The sequence below is a fragment of the Tiliqua scincoides genome, chromosome 5, assembly GCF_035046505.1.
Source record: "Tiliqua scincoides isolate rTilSci1 chromosome 5, rTilSci1.hap2, whole genome shotgun sequence".
NCBI classification, from domain to species: domain Eukaryota; kingdom Metazoa; phylum Chordata; class Lepidosauria; order Squamata; family Scincidae; genus Tiliqua; species Tiliqua scincoides.
This window is the reverse complement of record NC_089825.1, coordinates 73,461,633-73,478,417: the sequence shown is the minus strand read 5'-3', so window position 1 is coordinate 73,478,417 and position 16,785 is coordinate 73,461,633. Positions and strand designations below refer to the sequence as shown.

Here is a 16,785-nt window from a genome sequence, read left to right as displayed (position 1 = left end):
CCAATGAGATAAAATTATAACAAATTTATTCAGAACATTTTTAAGACTGGACATAACATACAGCAGAAGAGTTAAGATGACTAACAAACCTGTCCATCACGTCCAATCTTTACTGGTTTATGTTCATTCCAAGGATTGGTCAGGTGAGCAGATTTAGTGAATGGCAATTCACGCCTAAATGTACAAGTAACATTTATGCATTTTTGGTATTTGATATTAAATATCATACAATGAATGATAAAAGTTTACAAAGAGACAGAAACAGGCTTCTTGAACATTCCGATCATCCCAGATGAGAGATAACAAAACCTGATTTGACACCTGTACCTTAAAATCCTATTCTTCTTTCACGGCATAGTTAAGCAGAGTCACTAAAAATAAAATGTACTACACTGAAAAGATTAGTTTCAAGAACTGGAGTGTTAAGGAGTAAATACACTCCTTACTTTGTAGGTGCAGATCAGCCTCCAGTTTCCTCTCCTGCTAATCTGAAAACACAAATTTCAAGAGTCATCTGGTACTGCCTCCCACTGCAGGGAAACAGGTGCCTGTAGTTTCCTCTTTCCAGTTTATAACTCAGGCTGCAATCCTATCCTCACTTTCCTGGGAGTAAGCCCCTTTGACAATTATGGGGCTTACTTCTGAGGATTGGGTGCTCAGTGATTCCAAGTTGTGGACAACAGATAAACTTCTGTGGTGAATGGGGCAAGCAGGCCTCCAAGATTACCAGTTATGTGGGTATACATGCAAAACTGAAAAGAAATCTAAAGAAAAATTCACCACACAAGAAGATCTTTGCTTAACACAGGCCTGTGAAGTATGGCAATGGTAAAGAGAAAAAGAAGAAATTTAAAAGCCTACCAAAAAAAGGAAATATAAAATTTCTAATTATATATAGTCCACCCATGGCAGGACTAAAACAGGCTGCCCCTCATTAGGACCAAAGCATCAATCCTTTAAAATCAATCACCTGGGCCATTCAAGTGCATGGCAAAATTAACAAGGCTCAGTTAAAAGGCTAGATACATAAAGTAATGACCATATATTATCATACTTCCCACAAGCAGGGCTTTCAGTTGAATGCCACATTTGATGTAGTAATTTTAGAGTGAAACAGATCTGAACACAAATATTTACTGTTAAATGCCATACAAGTCAAGTTCTAGTTTTAGAAAATACCTAATTCTAGATAACCAAGTCTCAAGTACAAAACTATTCCCTACTTGTCTTTCTTGACTATTCTTTTGAAGTTCCATAGTTTGAGGCTCACATAATACAACTTAGCTTGCAAAAAACCAGTGTTTCCAAAAAAGCATTTTCCAAACTTAGCCCATTTTACCTGCATATCCAATCTATCTTAAACACGCCACCCAGCATTTTGGCACTCATTCCTGCAGGCAGCACCCAGTGTATCGGAGACCCTCCATGATGCGATTCAGAAGCTAGCCTTGCAAATCCTGCAAATATCACAACACTGTAATCAGGGGACACAATGTGATTAATTTTAAGGACGCTAATATTCAAAGTTAACCTCCCTTACCTTGGAACTTTCCACTTTCCTTCACAGAAAATATTAAAATAACACTCTTTGCAGATTGAAAGGCAAGATTGAGCTTTTTCTCGTTTACAGGGAGGGTTGACCAGACACCCTACAAAGACATGAGCAGACATAAGTTACAAAACAAAGCCTAGCAGATGGACCAAGGGGCCCTGGATCAGTGGAAGAACATACTATTTGCCTCAAGGGAGGTCCAGGTTCAATCCTTGCAATTACAGTTAATGATCTCAGAAGCACAGCTGAGATGGATATCTGAAATCTTAGGGTTACCATTGGAGAAGATAGTATTAATTACATGGACCAATGGTCTGACCAAAAAAGCTCCATGTGTTAATACAGCTTCACTGAAACCAAGGCAAATATGGACAGAATACAAACCAAATCATCATCTGTAAAGGAGGCTTCCCTTCCCCGTGGATGCACATTAAACCATTACTGCCGATGTTGCATATATGCAACAGGGATCAAATGTGTGTATCTGTGGGCTGGGCAAAAATGGGTTAATTTTTGCCAATTTTTGCACTGGGGAGAGTGTGATCATTTTTAATCAGAATGCCATGTTCCCCTTTTCTCCCAGAAGACATAGCAGAAATAAGACAAATGCAGTGATTCTCAAACTGTGGATCCAGGACCCACCAGTGGGTCATGACCCAATTTTAGGTGGTTTGAGAAACTGACAGAGGAGATTAGGCTATCTACATCAAGGGTAAACCAAGATGCTACTGGGGGGAGCAATGCTGCCCAGTCACCATTACAGCCACACTTCTTGGCATTTATAAATCAGACAGCAGCCTCTAAGGTTTCTAAAAAGTTTGAGAACCACTGAACAGTTTCTTTTTTGGTCAACCTTAAGACAGAAAACCAAGGCTTGAGAATTAAAGACTGCTTAGCTCCACTTCTTTTCCTTATTCTGCCAACGAGACTCTAACCTCGCAATAAAAAAATTAAGCGCAAGTGAAATTTAACATACCTTAGCTTTGGCAAGTGAAACATTTTCATGGTTGTTACTTTTGATGAGAAAAAATCTTGCATCCTGAAGAATGTATTTGAGTTTGCTAGTTTGGTCTGAAAAAAACCAAAGAGGAAATGTTATTGCTATTTCCCTCCCCTTAAGTATACACAACACATTTCTGTGGCAGAAGCCCTAAGTATTAGTGTGGCACAAACATCCTTCACTTCAGTTGCACATAACAAATCCCAGCCCAAACCATATTTTAATAAATGAAGGCTATATGGCCAAGTCTTCAGGGATCTTGCCCTTTTAATCAAGCAGCTTAATACTACCGACATCACACTCAAAAATCTGTGTCACAGCATGCAATGCCAAGCTTTTAAAAGCAAATAAAATATATTCAAACACAGTACAACATTAGTAATGTTCCGATACTCTTGTTTCTTGATTTATTCTAGTGAAATATATTCTTGAAGCAAGAAGGCACTCAGATCACAATTTCCTTTCAAAGAACACATCTCATTACTTCTTTACTTGCCAATTTAGCAACATATTTATGTGCTTATAAAAGAAGTACATGCAAGTAATAATTGCTGAGATGCATTAACTTCAGTGAGCAATGGCAATTTTACTATATATCAGAACATTACCACATACAATACAGATTAATCAAGACCAATACAATAGTCTGTGATGATAGCATGCATTAAAAAATTTAAATTATACCTTTTTGGACAGCACGAACGGAAGATGATAATTTCTCATGCTTCTTTTCTGAACCTGTGTTTGCCAAAGTACATTTGTTCAGATTGAGCCTTAATAGAGATAAGATACAAATTCTACAGTCTTTTCACATACTATTTCTATTCATGACAAATTATTCTTCCTGACGCACACCCCCACACACAATAAGAATGTTGCTCAATGTGCATAAGGGTTTTTTTTTGGATTTTTGGGTTGTTTTGTTTTGTTTTGTTGGACCAGTTTTCTGCTCAGAAAACTAGTCAATGAATCATCATCTTCCAAGTTTTTAAAAGTCAAAATTCCACTTAAGCAACAGAATAATAGCATTAACAAAACAAGAAAGCCTACTTCCCCAATTTTTCACACAAAACATGCCAGAATGCCAACTTTAACTATTCCAATAGGTTTGTGTGGCCCACTGTTTATTTTGGATAACACATGTCAAGGGTAACACATGTCAAGGATCAGGTCAGTAGGGTAAGCAGTAACCAAATACCTGTGTAGGACTCTGATGCAGAGCTTCCACTTCTATCAAAAACAATTGGAGATATGCCTCTAGCTCTTTTCCTCTCCTTCTTCTTCTCATCTAAGACCACCAAAACAAGAGCAGTACTTTTAAAGTTCAGACAAAAGTGGATCAGAAATATTTGCAGAAGGTCAGTATTGTTTGCAATGGCTAAATATATATTTGGCCCTCATAAGATTTAAATTACCTTCTCATTAGTTTAGCCTTTAACCTGGATCCAAAGAAGTATGAAAATAGCTTCCAAAGGGGTTTTAGACTAATTTTCTTTCAGCAATAGCACCCCCATGGCACATGGAAAGCAGATCTGAAACTCAAATTTCACTTTCAAAAATAGTCTGTGATATGGAACATTGTGCACCAAGTGTTCATTCTGTTGGAATAGCCTAAATCTCTTGCTGGAGCAAAAGCTTGTTAGATCCCAGTGTTTATGCAACATTTACATACAGTCTTTGATATAATTGTATTACAGTAAATACCTCGTGTAAGGCCCAATCTACACATTACCAGTGAGGAGTAGTTGCCTTTTCCGCATGGCGCAGATTGCATGCCACTCTGGTAATGCCTGAATAGAATCACACAAGAAGTGTCTCATGCTCCCAGACAGTGCAATGCTGAAATGGAAACTGCCATCTCATGCAAACATTTAAGAGCATGGGATCTGACAATAAGGATGCATCAACCATCTCACACTGACAAAACATGGTCATCCTTCATACAAGGCTTATGAAGGTAGAGAAACAAAAGAATCATGTTCTATGCAGGGATATCCTTGAAAAGCATTTAGAAATTGCAACTGGTACAAAATGCTGCCGCTACCCTTATCTGGGGCTAATTGGTGGGAGCATATTATACCAATAGCATTCAGTATGCACTGGCTATTCCTTTCCAGGCCCTGTTTACAGTGACAAAGATTACGGCTATCTTTAAGCCATTTCTGCCCAAAGTTGCACAAATGCAACAGGGACCAAATGCGTACACCTGTGAGCTGGGCAAAAATGGGTCAAAGCCAAAAAAGCCTGGGGATCCAAGTACGTGAAAGACCTCCCAGCTGTATCCCCTACTCAAATATGCCGTTCAATATCTGAAGTCCGGCTCCATGTACTACTGCTGACTATAAGTGCACCAGGAAGCCACAAGAGGCAAGGCCTTTTCCACTGTGACACCAAACTAACAGATTACCTTCCCTTAGCGCAACACTGTGTTTTCAGATGCCTGGTTAAAAAAGGCTTTTTAGAGGCCTTTGGTAATGTCTATTACTTTGTTCCTTTTTTACTGCTGTGATAGGGCAATGTCTCTTTCCATGGATTTGCTGCTGCTTTTATGACACGAATGGGCTGTATTTTATATTTTGTGGGCTATTTGTTTCCTGCTGTTGGGTACTGTTAGGCCAAGGCCACAGTCCTATGCATGCTTACCTGAGAATAAGCTCCACCGAACACAGTTACTTCTGAGTAAACATGAATATGTATGCACTGATGGGTAAGATCAGGTTCTTGTCAACCACAAGTTTTGGTTTAGCTAACAATGCCAGTCAAAATATGTAGAATCCTGGAAATTCTCAACTTAAGAACTAGTCTTGTCACAATGCTTTTTCAGAATTGCAATGTATTCACCTCAGAAGTCCACACTGCCCAACATGCACACCAATATTGATTAGAACAAGCATCCAAGATACAACATAAGGAGAACCAGTGCTGCTAATTTGTATGATTCTGCCCTCACCGTCCCAACCTCATGATAGAGGTCTCTAAAACAGCCAGTCAACTGCCAGCAAGCCAAGTAACAATACACCAGTACGTGCTCCTTACAGCCTTGGAGCCACAGAGCCAACATTATGTAAAAAAATGCTCAGAGATTGAAGGATTTTGCTGCTATGTGGCTATGCTCTTCTGCCATCTATTGGGTATATTAAAGTAACATTCTCTACCCAGTTTAGAAAACAAAGAGTGGAATAGACCAATTTAGAACAGAAATAAACTATACTGCCTACCTGATATATCTGAGGCTGAACCAGATCTGACTGACCCATCAGTAAAAGATGCTGATTCAGAGTCAGAATCGCTAGCTTCACTTCGCGTGTCATAGTCATTTCCCTCCTTCTGATCTCTCTCATCTTGATCATAATCCTCTTCATCTTCTCCATCGTCTTCAACTTCTTCATCTTCCTCTCCATCCTCATCTTCCTCATCTTCCTCCTCCTCCTCCTCTTCCATTCCTTCCTCTTCTTCATCATTCTCTGTGTTCCCTGGATCAGAGGAGCCACTGCTGCCTGTTTCATGATCTGAACCATATTCCTCAGAATTCACCTCTTCTTTTGAAGAGTGGCTAGATCTGCTTGGTCTCCTGTCCACGTCATGCCTTAGTCTCTGTTGTATAAGAAGAGCATTGGCAGTCATCAATGCCATACATTGGCAGTTTCAATGAAGAACTCTAACAACTCGCTGCAATAGCCATTACTTACCCCAGAAGCATCTGGAGTGGAGGACTTTGCCCTTCTGTCAGCATCCCTTTTCCTCAAACATGCCTTTTCTGGTTGCCCTTTATAAGGATCTCTCGAACTGCTGCTTGTCATGCGTGTCTTTCTATCACTTTCTGGCCGTTTGCTCCTATCAGATCTCTGATATTCCTCAGTCTTATATTCCAGTAATGGCTTTCCTTTTGAGCTTGCTATTCTTTTGTTGTTGCTAATAGATGAGCTCGGAGGTTTGGGTATAATCTGCCTTGAGGAATGCACTGAAGGCTTCTGTTTTTTGCTCTCAGCTGTCTCCATCCTCTCACTTTTCCTTTTGGATCCTTAAATTTAAAAAAACACTATATTAAAAATAAGCATTTTATAATTACTTAAAGCATAATACTTCAGAAAACAAATCAAGTACTTTCTCACTGTTATAAGGCAATATGGCACATGAAACCATTCAGTTTGAAGCTGGACACCCAGGATTCTGTCTGTGCTAATTAAGCCTTTAACTGCCTCACAGGAAACCGTAGTATTTCTCAACTTTGACAGATGCAAAAACTGATGACTAACGGTTACAAAACATGACAAAGATCCAACTAAAAAAATCAGCTAAAGCAGAATTCTAGCCTTCTATATCACTGCATAGCCAAAAAGCTCAGATTACATGCTTGAGATACAACATTGCAGCTTGTTTTGTTTACCAAGGGCAGACATTACTTTTAATGAACTGTAGTGCTGGCATACCATAGTCCACAAGGAATCTTACTTTGAAAATAAATGTGCAGAGACAGAGGCTGCAACTGAGAGAGGTGTAAAGTAAGTTCTTTGCACACATTTGGGTATCCAAATAGTTTATTCTAAGCAATCTAAATTGCTTTCAGAAAATTTGGGGTGGTACAGAGAAGAGTGTTTTAAAAGAAATTTGTGATGCAAAATAAGAGGCTGCTGTTGGGAAATGGAAAAAAGCAAGAATGCCTAGGGAGCAGATACAAATTTTTGTGCATAATAAAAAGGATGCTCAACTGTTGCCAGAACTCCTCTGTAAAATCTGGCTTTTGTGCTCTTTGGAGGGACACCCAATGAGTTAAGTAGCATACCCTTTTTCTCACTTTTATCTTGTTCGCTATCAGGGTTGTACAGTTCATCGTCATGGTCAGGTGCATCAGTCAAGATGTCATCCAAAACATTCAGTTCACCATCTGAAAACAAAACACACGGCTAAAAAATGAAACTTAGAAGCACTATACCACAGGTTTTTACAGTTGTATTTGAAAGTAACACATGTTCAACAGTCAAACATATGTTATTTTCCAGGGTTGTGAAGCTGTACACAAAACCTCTGACCCCACCCAAAATTGCTTGTCTCCAACTCTACAGTCCTGATTTTTATAACACTTATGTTTGCCCACCCTTTCAAGTTTTTCTAGGACTAGGCTGGAAAGGGAGCAGCAAGAAGTTCTTCAGAGAGAACTAATTCGGATGAACACTTGTGAACTAAATCTCCTTAAAAGAAAAAGCATAACGCAGGAAAGGGAATCAGAAGCACCTAGAAAGTTCACGTTGCTATAGTGGAAACTTCTCTATAGCAGTCAGGGACAACTATTAGCATAATGGGATTGTAGGCATCACCCCAAAGCCATGCTGCAGAACGTGGTGGTGCTTTTCCCTTTTACAAGACAGTTGTTTCAATGCCTATCATGCTTTCTGCAGATCCTATCTGTAAAAAGCAAAAATAACTAATGTCCTCTTCACAGTGCTACATCAGTGCTCTTTTCTAAAGTTTAACCCTGTGAATACAGCTCACACGATAAGCTGCTAGTCAACGAGCATGAAAAAAGTGATATTTTACAGAGAAAAATACATGTCAGTTAGTTGTGAAAAGTTATGGAAAATTATCAGTTTAACCATTTCATTATCCTAACGCTCATTTATCAAGCAACTTCTTTATCTAAGTGGACTATGGATGAGGCTGTGAATATTCTGCATGCAAATTTCCAATTTGAAAACATGATCTGGCTTTCTGAAACTTTTTAAACAAATAACAGAGTTGGCAGGTAGGCAGAGTTCACAAGAGCATAGAGAAAGCTTTCTGATACTAGTAGAAATTAATTTATAGAAGCTGTGATGAAAACTCCCTATTTTTTGCCCACTACCTCACTTATTTTGAACTAGACTAGCCATCCAAAAGCTTTGTGGTGATGCCTTAGGATTCCAAGGATGCTGCTAAGTTCTTCAATGCAAAATGCCACTATTCTTTGTTTGGCATCTTCTCTTTCCCAAGAACATCCTCCTGTTTATTGGCTGACAAAGAACATGGCTTTGAGTTAGGTTCAGGAAACACAACCGACTCCCAAAAAAGAGCAAACAGGTTCCCAGGTAACTGACACACACCCCAATAATAAATCCTTCAGAGGGAGCTAACCAAAACTCACTGGCCATAAAACCCAAGAGCCTAACCATCCCTGCTTGCCACTGCCATGGTCCAGCACTGAAGCATCAGATGCTCAGCCCTGGCTACCTTGGATGAGAGAACTGGAAGCCAGAGACAGTGTGAGTAAATTAAGATAGGTTCAGTCACATCAAGTTTCAATTAATCATCAATTAAGGTAGGTTCAGTCACATCTAGTTCAGTCACATCAAGTTTCAGTATTGCTTTGGAGCCTCTCTCTCAGCCTTTGCATCCCACTATGGTTTTCTTTCAATTTTATCAAAAGATCAGTATATTGCATTATCCCTTTCATCTGACCCGCCCCAGACACCATCTCATATCATCAAATTCCATAATCTGATTATGGACTTTATGAAGTACCACTTCTGTTCATCAAAAGGTCCCTGCTTATAGTACTGAGAACAGGAGAAAACTTATGTTTTAAGAGATTGTTCTCAACCAATAACTATTACGCAATCTTGAAAAGAACCTAAACGTGCTTTACGCAAGCCATACGATACTTATTCAGACTCAGTTCTATTTCACATCTTATTTTAAAATATTTTTAGCAATTATGACAGGTATTCCAACATATTCATTGAACTACTGAGATCTGTCAATGGATGTAGATTGGCCTAAATAAGTAAATCGCTTATTTCAGACAGTATGCATGTCTGGCAAGTGAACATGCACAGCTTCTTATCCTTCACCTTGATTCCTACTCCTTAATTTCCTGATCAGAACTCTTTCCTTGCCTTCAAATACCCCAAACCTCATCACAATATTTTGACTTCTACAAAACAAAGCAACAAATTATGCCATATTCATTTACAGATATGCACATTTTGCTCAGCGAACAGAACGGAGGTATGATCAGTTCAGAATCTGAATCTAAGGTTGCACAGTTCTGGTACTCATTTGTTTTGCCAATCTTCCTAAATACAGTGGATACCTGCTTTACAGTGGTAATTGTAAAGAGTCACAATTGCATTGCGAAAATACTATAACGTGCACCCATTAATGCATTGCTTTTTGGCAATTAATTCTCTCAACTTCTACCACAGAACTATTTTCCTCTCTAAAAAGTGATTTTAAAATGTGCCTACTGTCCTCTTTAGGGGCCATAGTTATGTTAAACAGGCTGCTAGGAGCCCAGAGATACTTCATCCTCATCTGCATTACCTCCACCAATGCACAGACCCAGATATTTAACACACTGCTAGAAGCAGAAAGCTACACAAAAGGTTTGCATTTACCTTTGTAAATGTGTGTTTTCCCTCAAAACACACACACACACAGACAATGTTCCCAAAAGCTGGAACACTACTTCACATTTGCCTCTGTCAGCTCTTTCTCTCAAATACACACAGCCACAATGTTATACAAGCTGCTACTGGCTGAGACACTACTAAACACTTGCTGACATCACCCATGAGCTTCTGTTGGTGGCAATCATAAGCCCATCATAGGGTGAATATAGTGAGCATTGTTTTGTCACAGAGAGCCCATCATTAAGTGATCTGATCACACTGACAGCCCATCATAAAGTGGTGACCTACTGCATAGCAATTTCAGACAACCTCCCTTTCTTGTAAGTCTAACCACAGCACAAATCAATCGTTTTAACTAAAATAAATTAAACATAAAAGAAATATTAATCAACCAAAAAAGATAATCAGGTTCATAAAAACTTTCTACATATAAAACACCATCCGAAAACAAACGTGTCTCAAAAATTATTTTTCTTTGTATTTGATCTGGGGTCTGTGATCCTGGAGATCTTTCAGTGACTGGGGATGACTGGATATGGGTGAGCATACTGACAATTCAGACCAGGGGACTCTAAATTTTTCGGCCGAAGGGCCACTTCAAATATCTGGCACAGTGTCAAGTGCCAGAAAAAAAATTAAATACAAAATTTAAATAAGCACATTAGAGATGAACTTAGATGAATGAATAAATAAATGAATGGGCTCAAATGCCCAGGATTTTTCCAAGCACCAACACAGCCCAAGAAATAAGGCACACACTTAAATGACCCCCATTCTCCACCCCACAAGCACAACTCCAGTTGTGTCTGGTCAGTTGGGCCAGAGGCTCTCAGGGGATCACAGGCTGGCTGCGGGCCGCATCCGACCCCTGGGCCAGGGTTTGGAGACCCCTGATCCAGACAATAGTCAATCCATTATGACTGGCAGCTTGAAGTGGGAAAAAGAAACTGGAATGCCTATCAGAAAGGCTTCTGCTTCCTCTAGAAACTGAAATCCACAGAGCACACCTGGATTTGTCTCTGCTTCCAGATGCCTAGGGCATGGCCTTTCATCTCCGATTTGGATCAAACCACCACCATCTGTGCCTTTGTGGGCACGTTCAAGGCTAGAATATAATTAGTGCAATAATTTTTCTTGCACTAGTATTTCAGTATCTGTACCGGCTCTACTGTGAGTTTCAGACAGACTTACAAAGACCTAAATGGTGACAGCTGTGGGTAGGAGAGTCTTTGCTTAGCTTTGGCTGATTTGCCAGCTGTGACCATGCCTGTATTGCTCAGACCTGGCCATAGCGACCTGCACAGCAGTGACATCTAGATCAGACTATTGCAAAACACTCTGCGTGAGGATGCCATTGAAGATGGTCCAAAAACTGCCATTAGCACAGAATGATGCTGTCCATGCAGTTGCTAGGGCTTGTCTGTTTGACTCAATCAGGTTTCTGCTTTAGCAACTACATTGGCTGCCAGTTTGTTCCCTGGCTCAGTTCAAAGGGCTAATTTTGACTTTTAAAGCCCTTTACATTTCGGACCAGGGTGTACGAGGGATGGTCTTCTTCCATATATTCCTTCTCATCTTGCTCAGGTCATCAGAGGGGACCTGTCTAACTGTGTCGCGCCCCTCGCCCCTGAATTAATAACAGCTTCCTCCTTGGGAGTCCTTTCAGTGGGATCTTAAGACATTTTTATTTAGGGAAGCATTTGATTGCTGATATTGGGAGCTGGTGCTTTTTATGAAATGTAATTTTAATTGCGATCCATAGGAGTCAGTTGGGTTTTATTGTTTTAACTGTTTTTGTTTTAGCATTGTTTTATCTATAATTGTACTGGTTTTTTATTATGTAAGCCACTGAGTGTGGTAGAAAAGCAAGACAAAAACTCTTATAAATAAATGAATTGCCAGCTTTAGTTTATATTTGTACAAGGTTTTAATGAATTATACCCCAATCCTATGCACATCTACTATGCATTGTCTTCAATGAGGCCTACTTGCAGGAAAATGCGCTTAGGATTGCAGCCTTAGCCACCTGGTATCTTTGCCTTTGGGATGGGGCTGGCCATCAAAAACAGAACAGAACATCAAAGTCAAAAAAATTGGGGGGTTGTTTTTGGGGAAAAAGTAGATTTTCATTGGAATGCTATTTATCAAAATGGTTTACTATGCCAGTTTAGCTCATATAGCTTACTGTTACCAGTACAAAAAGTCATGAGGGAGGGGGTAGTTCTTCATTCCCCTGGCAGGAATTCCACAATTGTGACACCATGACAGAGAAGGCTCATGCTTGTGCCACCATCCCTCTGATTTTGGACAAAGGTGACACTTGTAGGAGAGCGCCTTCAGATGACTGAAGAGGGCAGGCCGGAATGTATGGGAGCAGGTGGTCCCTCACATAACCTGAACCTGAATTGTGAAGGGCTCTAAAAGAAAGTACTTGCACCCTGAATTAGGCCTGTAAATGAATGGGCAGCCAGTGTAGAAGAAGCAGTCCAACAGACTCAAACCATCTAGCTCCACTAACCCACGCCACCACATTCTGCATTAATTGCACCTTCCAACCCATTTTCAAGGGCAGCCCCATGTAGAGCATGTTGCAGTAATCCAGTCTTGAAGTCACTAAGACATGGACCACAGTGGTCAGGTCCAAACAATTGATGTACGGCTGAAGCTGGGCAAACACATCCCTGGTTACCACTGCAACCCAGCTTTCCAGGGACAGTTGTGCAGTTTGAAAGTTCTCCCAAACTGCACACCAGTTTCTGCAGGAGTGGGCAGATGACTTAGTACCTGCTTTAGGGATTTCTGGACCATTTAAGCATTCCATTGAAACACTCAATGCAGAACTACTGCAGTCATCACCACTCTGCAGTCACCACTCTGCAGACCTTTTACTTCTATAAGATGCAAAAATTTACTGAAAAAAGCTTCGGATTTGAAAAATTTCCTAAAGACAACTCACTTAAAAAGTAAAACTACACAAATAGAAGTGAACACATTGTTAAGCCAAAGATCAAGTTGTGTGATAAAAAAAGAATCAAAACAAGAGGGCTCAGCGCTTCTAAAGTAAGCTATCATACCCTGTCTTTTATACTGTTAAAGAACCCAAGTCTACCCCATATTTACTTAGTTCATGCATATTTAAAAGAGTAAGATTTATCTTGTTTAGGACTACATCTTTTGTTTAGGACTACATCTCTAAACACAGATACTGAGTCTTCTCCAACCTTTGGCAAAACCCACATTCCCCTGCGCCATTATTACCCTCTAGTTGGCAACCTTCAGTCTCGAAAGACTATGGTATCGCGCTCTGAAAGGTGGTTCTGGAACAGCGTCTAGTGTGGCTGAAAAGGCCGATTCGGGAGTGAATAGGCTAGGGAGTTATTACCCTAGTATTCTATAACACACACAACATTAGCTCAAAGAAATGCTGAATTGCACAGAAGCCCAGACCTCCCGCCTCCAATATCAGTAAACAAAGGTCTAAAATGATGTTGAGGTACATACCACACTCCCAAGATATGAAAAAGGAATGAATCAGCTGTTTTTTACACTACAGAAAAAACTCAGGAATTTGGTCAGTGACAACTATGTCAGTGGGGATAACATTAACATATTCTCACCACCTGAGAAATATATAGTACTAGGAGTGAACATAAAGCTGGAGTTAATGAAGCAAGTAAAGCAACATGCCCCTGTGCCCCTACTTCAAGTCTTACCTCAACCAAGTTCATACTGGGTGATCTTAGGCATGCTGCTACCCTCTCAGTCACAGCTTGCCACCTGCATGAGGTTAAGGGTAGCGGCTTGTCTTAAAGAACAGTCTGTGAAGCGCTTAGAACACGCAATACATACAAACCTCCTTATTCAATAGATCTGTACCACTGAAACCAACAGGGACTAAATCAGGGACATGCAGTGGGTGGGGAGGCAGGTGAGGCAGAGCCTCCCCAGAAGGGTCCTTCGAAAAGCGCCACCGCCGTGGGAGGCACATGTGGGAGGTGCCTCCCACAGCAGCGCCGCTTTTCGAAGGACCCAACTGGGGAGGCTCTGGCTCACCTGCCTCCCCACCCACTGCACGCCCTGCCCTCTTGGCTTCTGTGGGTGCCCCACACAGTGGCGGCGCTTCCTCAAGGACTGCAGTGGGGAGGCTCTACCTCACCTGCCTCCACCCAAAGACTCACCTCCTTCCAGGAAGCCCCTCCCCTAACACGACTCCGAAGGCCCGCTGGGGCTCCGGTGGGTCTGTGGGGGGCAGCCAGCCACCAGTTCTGGAGCAAGGCCTTCCCTGCAGGCTCAGGGGCGAGGAGCACTGGGGTGGGGCGCCCAGGGCCAGCTGGGGCTGAGCAAGCCACACAGGGGCCAGCTCAAGGCAGCTCCCCAGCTCAGCTCAGACCCCGCCCGGCCTGGACCCCGTTGCCATGGCAGCGAGTGGCGGAGGGAGGGGGCGCGCAGGGAGGGAAGCGCTCCGTACCTTTCTCCTCCCGGCTCTCCGCCGCCATCGTTTCCCCGGCAAGCGCCACCGGCTTCCACACACGGCGCGAGAAAGGACGCCGCTCGGCGGAGGAAAAAGGCAGCGGCGCAGGCGGAACAAGAGATCCGCACGGGAACAGCCGCCCGGCCCCGACCAAAATGGAGGTTTCTCTCCCCCCCACTTCCTACGCGACAATTCTGCCCTCCCACAATGCCCCGCGCTCCTTTCCGTCACAGGGCGCCGCGCGTGACGTTATCGCGTAAGAAGTCGGACTAGGGTTTTGTAACGTAGAGATAGAAAGAGACAAGAGTCACATACTCTCAAAGAACCCTCACCGCAAAGCAATAGAAAGCTTTTCCAAGCGCCAAGCAACCTGAGGGTCCAGAGTTCTCTAGATTTCAACTGCTTTGAGGAGCTGACCTCCGCCCTGGTGTAGCTAGGAAACTTTTTTTAAAGGAGCCCGGAAGGAACCCATGTATACGTGTCTATCAAACAGGACTCTATGGCTTCTGCTTGAGAACGAGTGTGGCGAAAGGGCTGCTTGCGGTCTATTGAGCGCCCTCTTGAGCCCGGAGGTTGACAAGGCCATTATGGAGGTGGTCATGGGGAGTACTGTAACTAGGTATACCTTTGCTGCAAGCAGAAGTGTATGGAACACTGTGCACTCAAACTGTGGGTCAGGACCCACTAGGTGGGTTGTGAGCCAATTTCAGTGGTCCCCATTCATTTCAATATTTTATTTTTAATCTAGTAGACGTGATGCTCCCGTGGTCTGTGACTGCATTGGGGAAATGTGACAGCCCTGTACTTTGAACAAGCTTTATTGTTAAAGCTGTACTTTAAAGCTTGTATTGTTAAAGCTGTACTTTATTTGTATGTTTGCTCTTTTAACAATGATAGTCAGTGGGACTTAATTCTGGGTAATTGTGGTTAGGATTACAGTTCAGGATTGTTAAAAATTCCCTGCTTGATGTCACTTCCAGTCATGTCATCACTTCTGGTGGGTCCTGACAGATTCTCATTCTAAAAAGTGGGTCTTGGTGCTAAAAGTGTGAGTACCACTGCTTTAACATCTTCATCAGTGACTTGGGTGAAGGGATACAAAGGGACCTCATCAAATCTGCAGATGACACCAAGCTGGGAGGAATAGCAAACACAACAGAAGAAAGTAGAAGCCTTCAGGAAGACCTACCCAAAATAGAATACTGGGCTGAAATGAATAAGGTGAAGTTCAACAGGGACAAATGCAGGGTTCTGCACTTGGGCAAAAATAACCAAAGACACAGGTATAAAATGGGAGATACCTGGCTTGGCAGCACAACACATGAGAAGAATCTTGGAGTTGCAGTGCCTTACAAGATGAACATGAGTTCAGCAGTGTGATGCAGCTGCAATGAAGGTGAATGCAATTTTAGACTGCCTTCATAGAATTGTAGCTTCCAAGTCACAAGAAGTTGTGGTTCTGCTTTACTCTGCATAAAGTCAGACCTCACCTGGAGTACTGTGTCCAGTTCTGGGCACCTCACTTCAAGAAAAATGCAGCCAAATTGGAATGGGTTCAGAGGAGAGTGACAAGGATGATCAGAGGGCTGGAGAACAAGCCCTATAAAGAAAGGTTGAGGAAACTTTGTATGTTCAGGCTGAAGAATAGAAGACTGAGAGGAGATATGATAGTGCTCTTCAAATACCTTCAAATTATATAGAGAAGGGGACAAATTTATTCTCCACTGCCTCTGAAAGTAGAACTAGAGTCAACATGTACAAACTGCAAGATAAAGAGATTCCAATTAGACGTCAGGAAAAAAATTCCTGATAATATGGAACACCTATGGAACAGATTGCCAAGAGAAGTGGTGGATTCTCCCTCACTGGAGATCTTCAAGCAGAGGCTTGACAGGAACCTGCTGGAGATGCTCTAGAAGGATTCCCTGCTACAGGCAGGGGGTTGGACTGGATTACCTTTTAGGTCCCTTCCAATTCTATGATTCTAACATGACTTGTATGTCTCATATTTTTTACATGCTCATATCTGGGAGTTGCAGGAGTCATATCCTTCCTTCCTTTCTGTTTTCCCTTTTAGCCATATAGGTTGCAACATTTGCCCTCTTTGGGTTCAGAGCATAGTTTAAACCTCTTGACTTCCACCTCCAAACTGTAGTTGTTTACTATATTTGGTTTTATTTGTCACAGGCTTCAATTGTTCTCTGTTCTGCATGATACTGCCAGACAGAAGTTTGTTCATTCCAGCGGTATTGCCAGCCAATGTTAATACAGGGGGCCCATAGCCACAGATCCCCTGGGGGCTGGGGGATAAGAATAGGCCCTCAGTTTGGCTGTACTTGTTGTAAGAGGTGACTTAACAGCCACCGGGTAGATGGGA

The 16,785-nt window shown here is 41.9% G+C and overlaps 1 protein-coding gene across 3 annotated transcripts in view; it reads right to left on the bottom strand.

Annotated features, from left to right (window-relative positions):
* YTHDC1 (YTH N6-methyladenosine RNA binding protein C1) overlaps positions 1-14,576 on the bottom strand; it is a 28,210-nt gene extending 13,634 nt beyond the window's left edge. The window contains exons 1-10 of one of the 3 annotated variants that reach the window (XM_066628301.1): positions 14,406-14,576; positions 7,336-7,437; positions 6,242-6,573; positions 5,771-6,146; positions 3,751-3,840; positions 3,237-3,290; positions 2,529-2,623; positions 1,541-1,649; positions 1,340-1,457; positions 90-174 (exon numbers count right to left, since the gene is read on the bottom strand). In XM_066628301.1, the coding sequence (XP_066484398.1) occupies positions 90-174; positions 1,340-1,457; positions 1,541-1,649; positions 2,529-2,623; positions 3,237-3,290; positions 3,751-3,840; positions 5,771-6,146; positions 6,242-6,573; positions 7,336-7,437; positions 14,406-14,433 (1,389 nt within the window). In that variant the 5' untranslated portion in view covers positions 14,434-14,576. The remainder of the gene's footprint in view (positions 1-89; positions 175-1,339; positions 1,458-1,540; positions 1,650-2,528; positions 2,624-3,236; positions 3,291-3,750; positions 3,841-5,770; positions 6,147-6,241; positions 6,574-7,335; positions 7,438-14,405) is intronic. The other 2 variants (XM_066628302.1, XM_066628303.1) reach the window with 2 other exon arrangements.
* Positions 14,577-16,785: the final 2,209 nt, after the last annotated feature.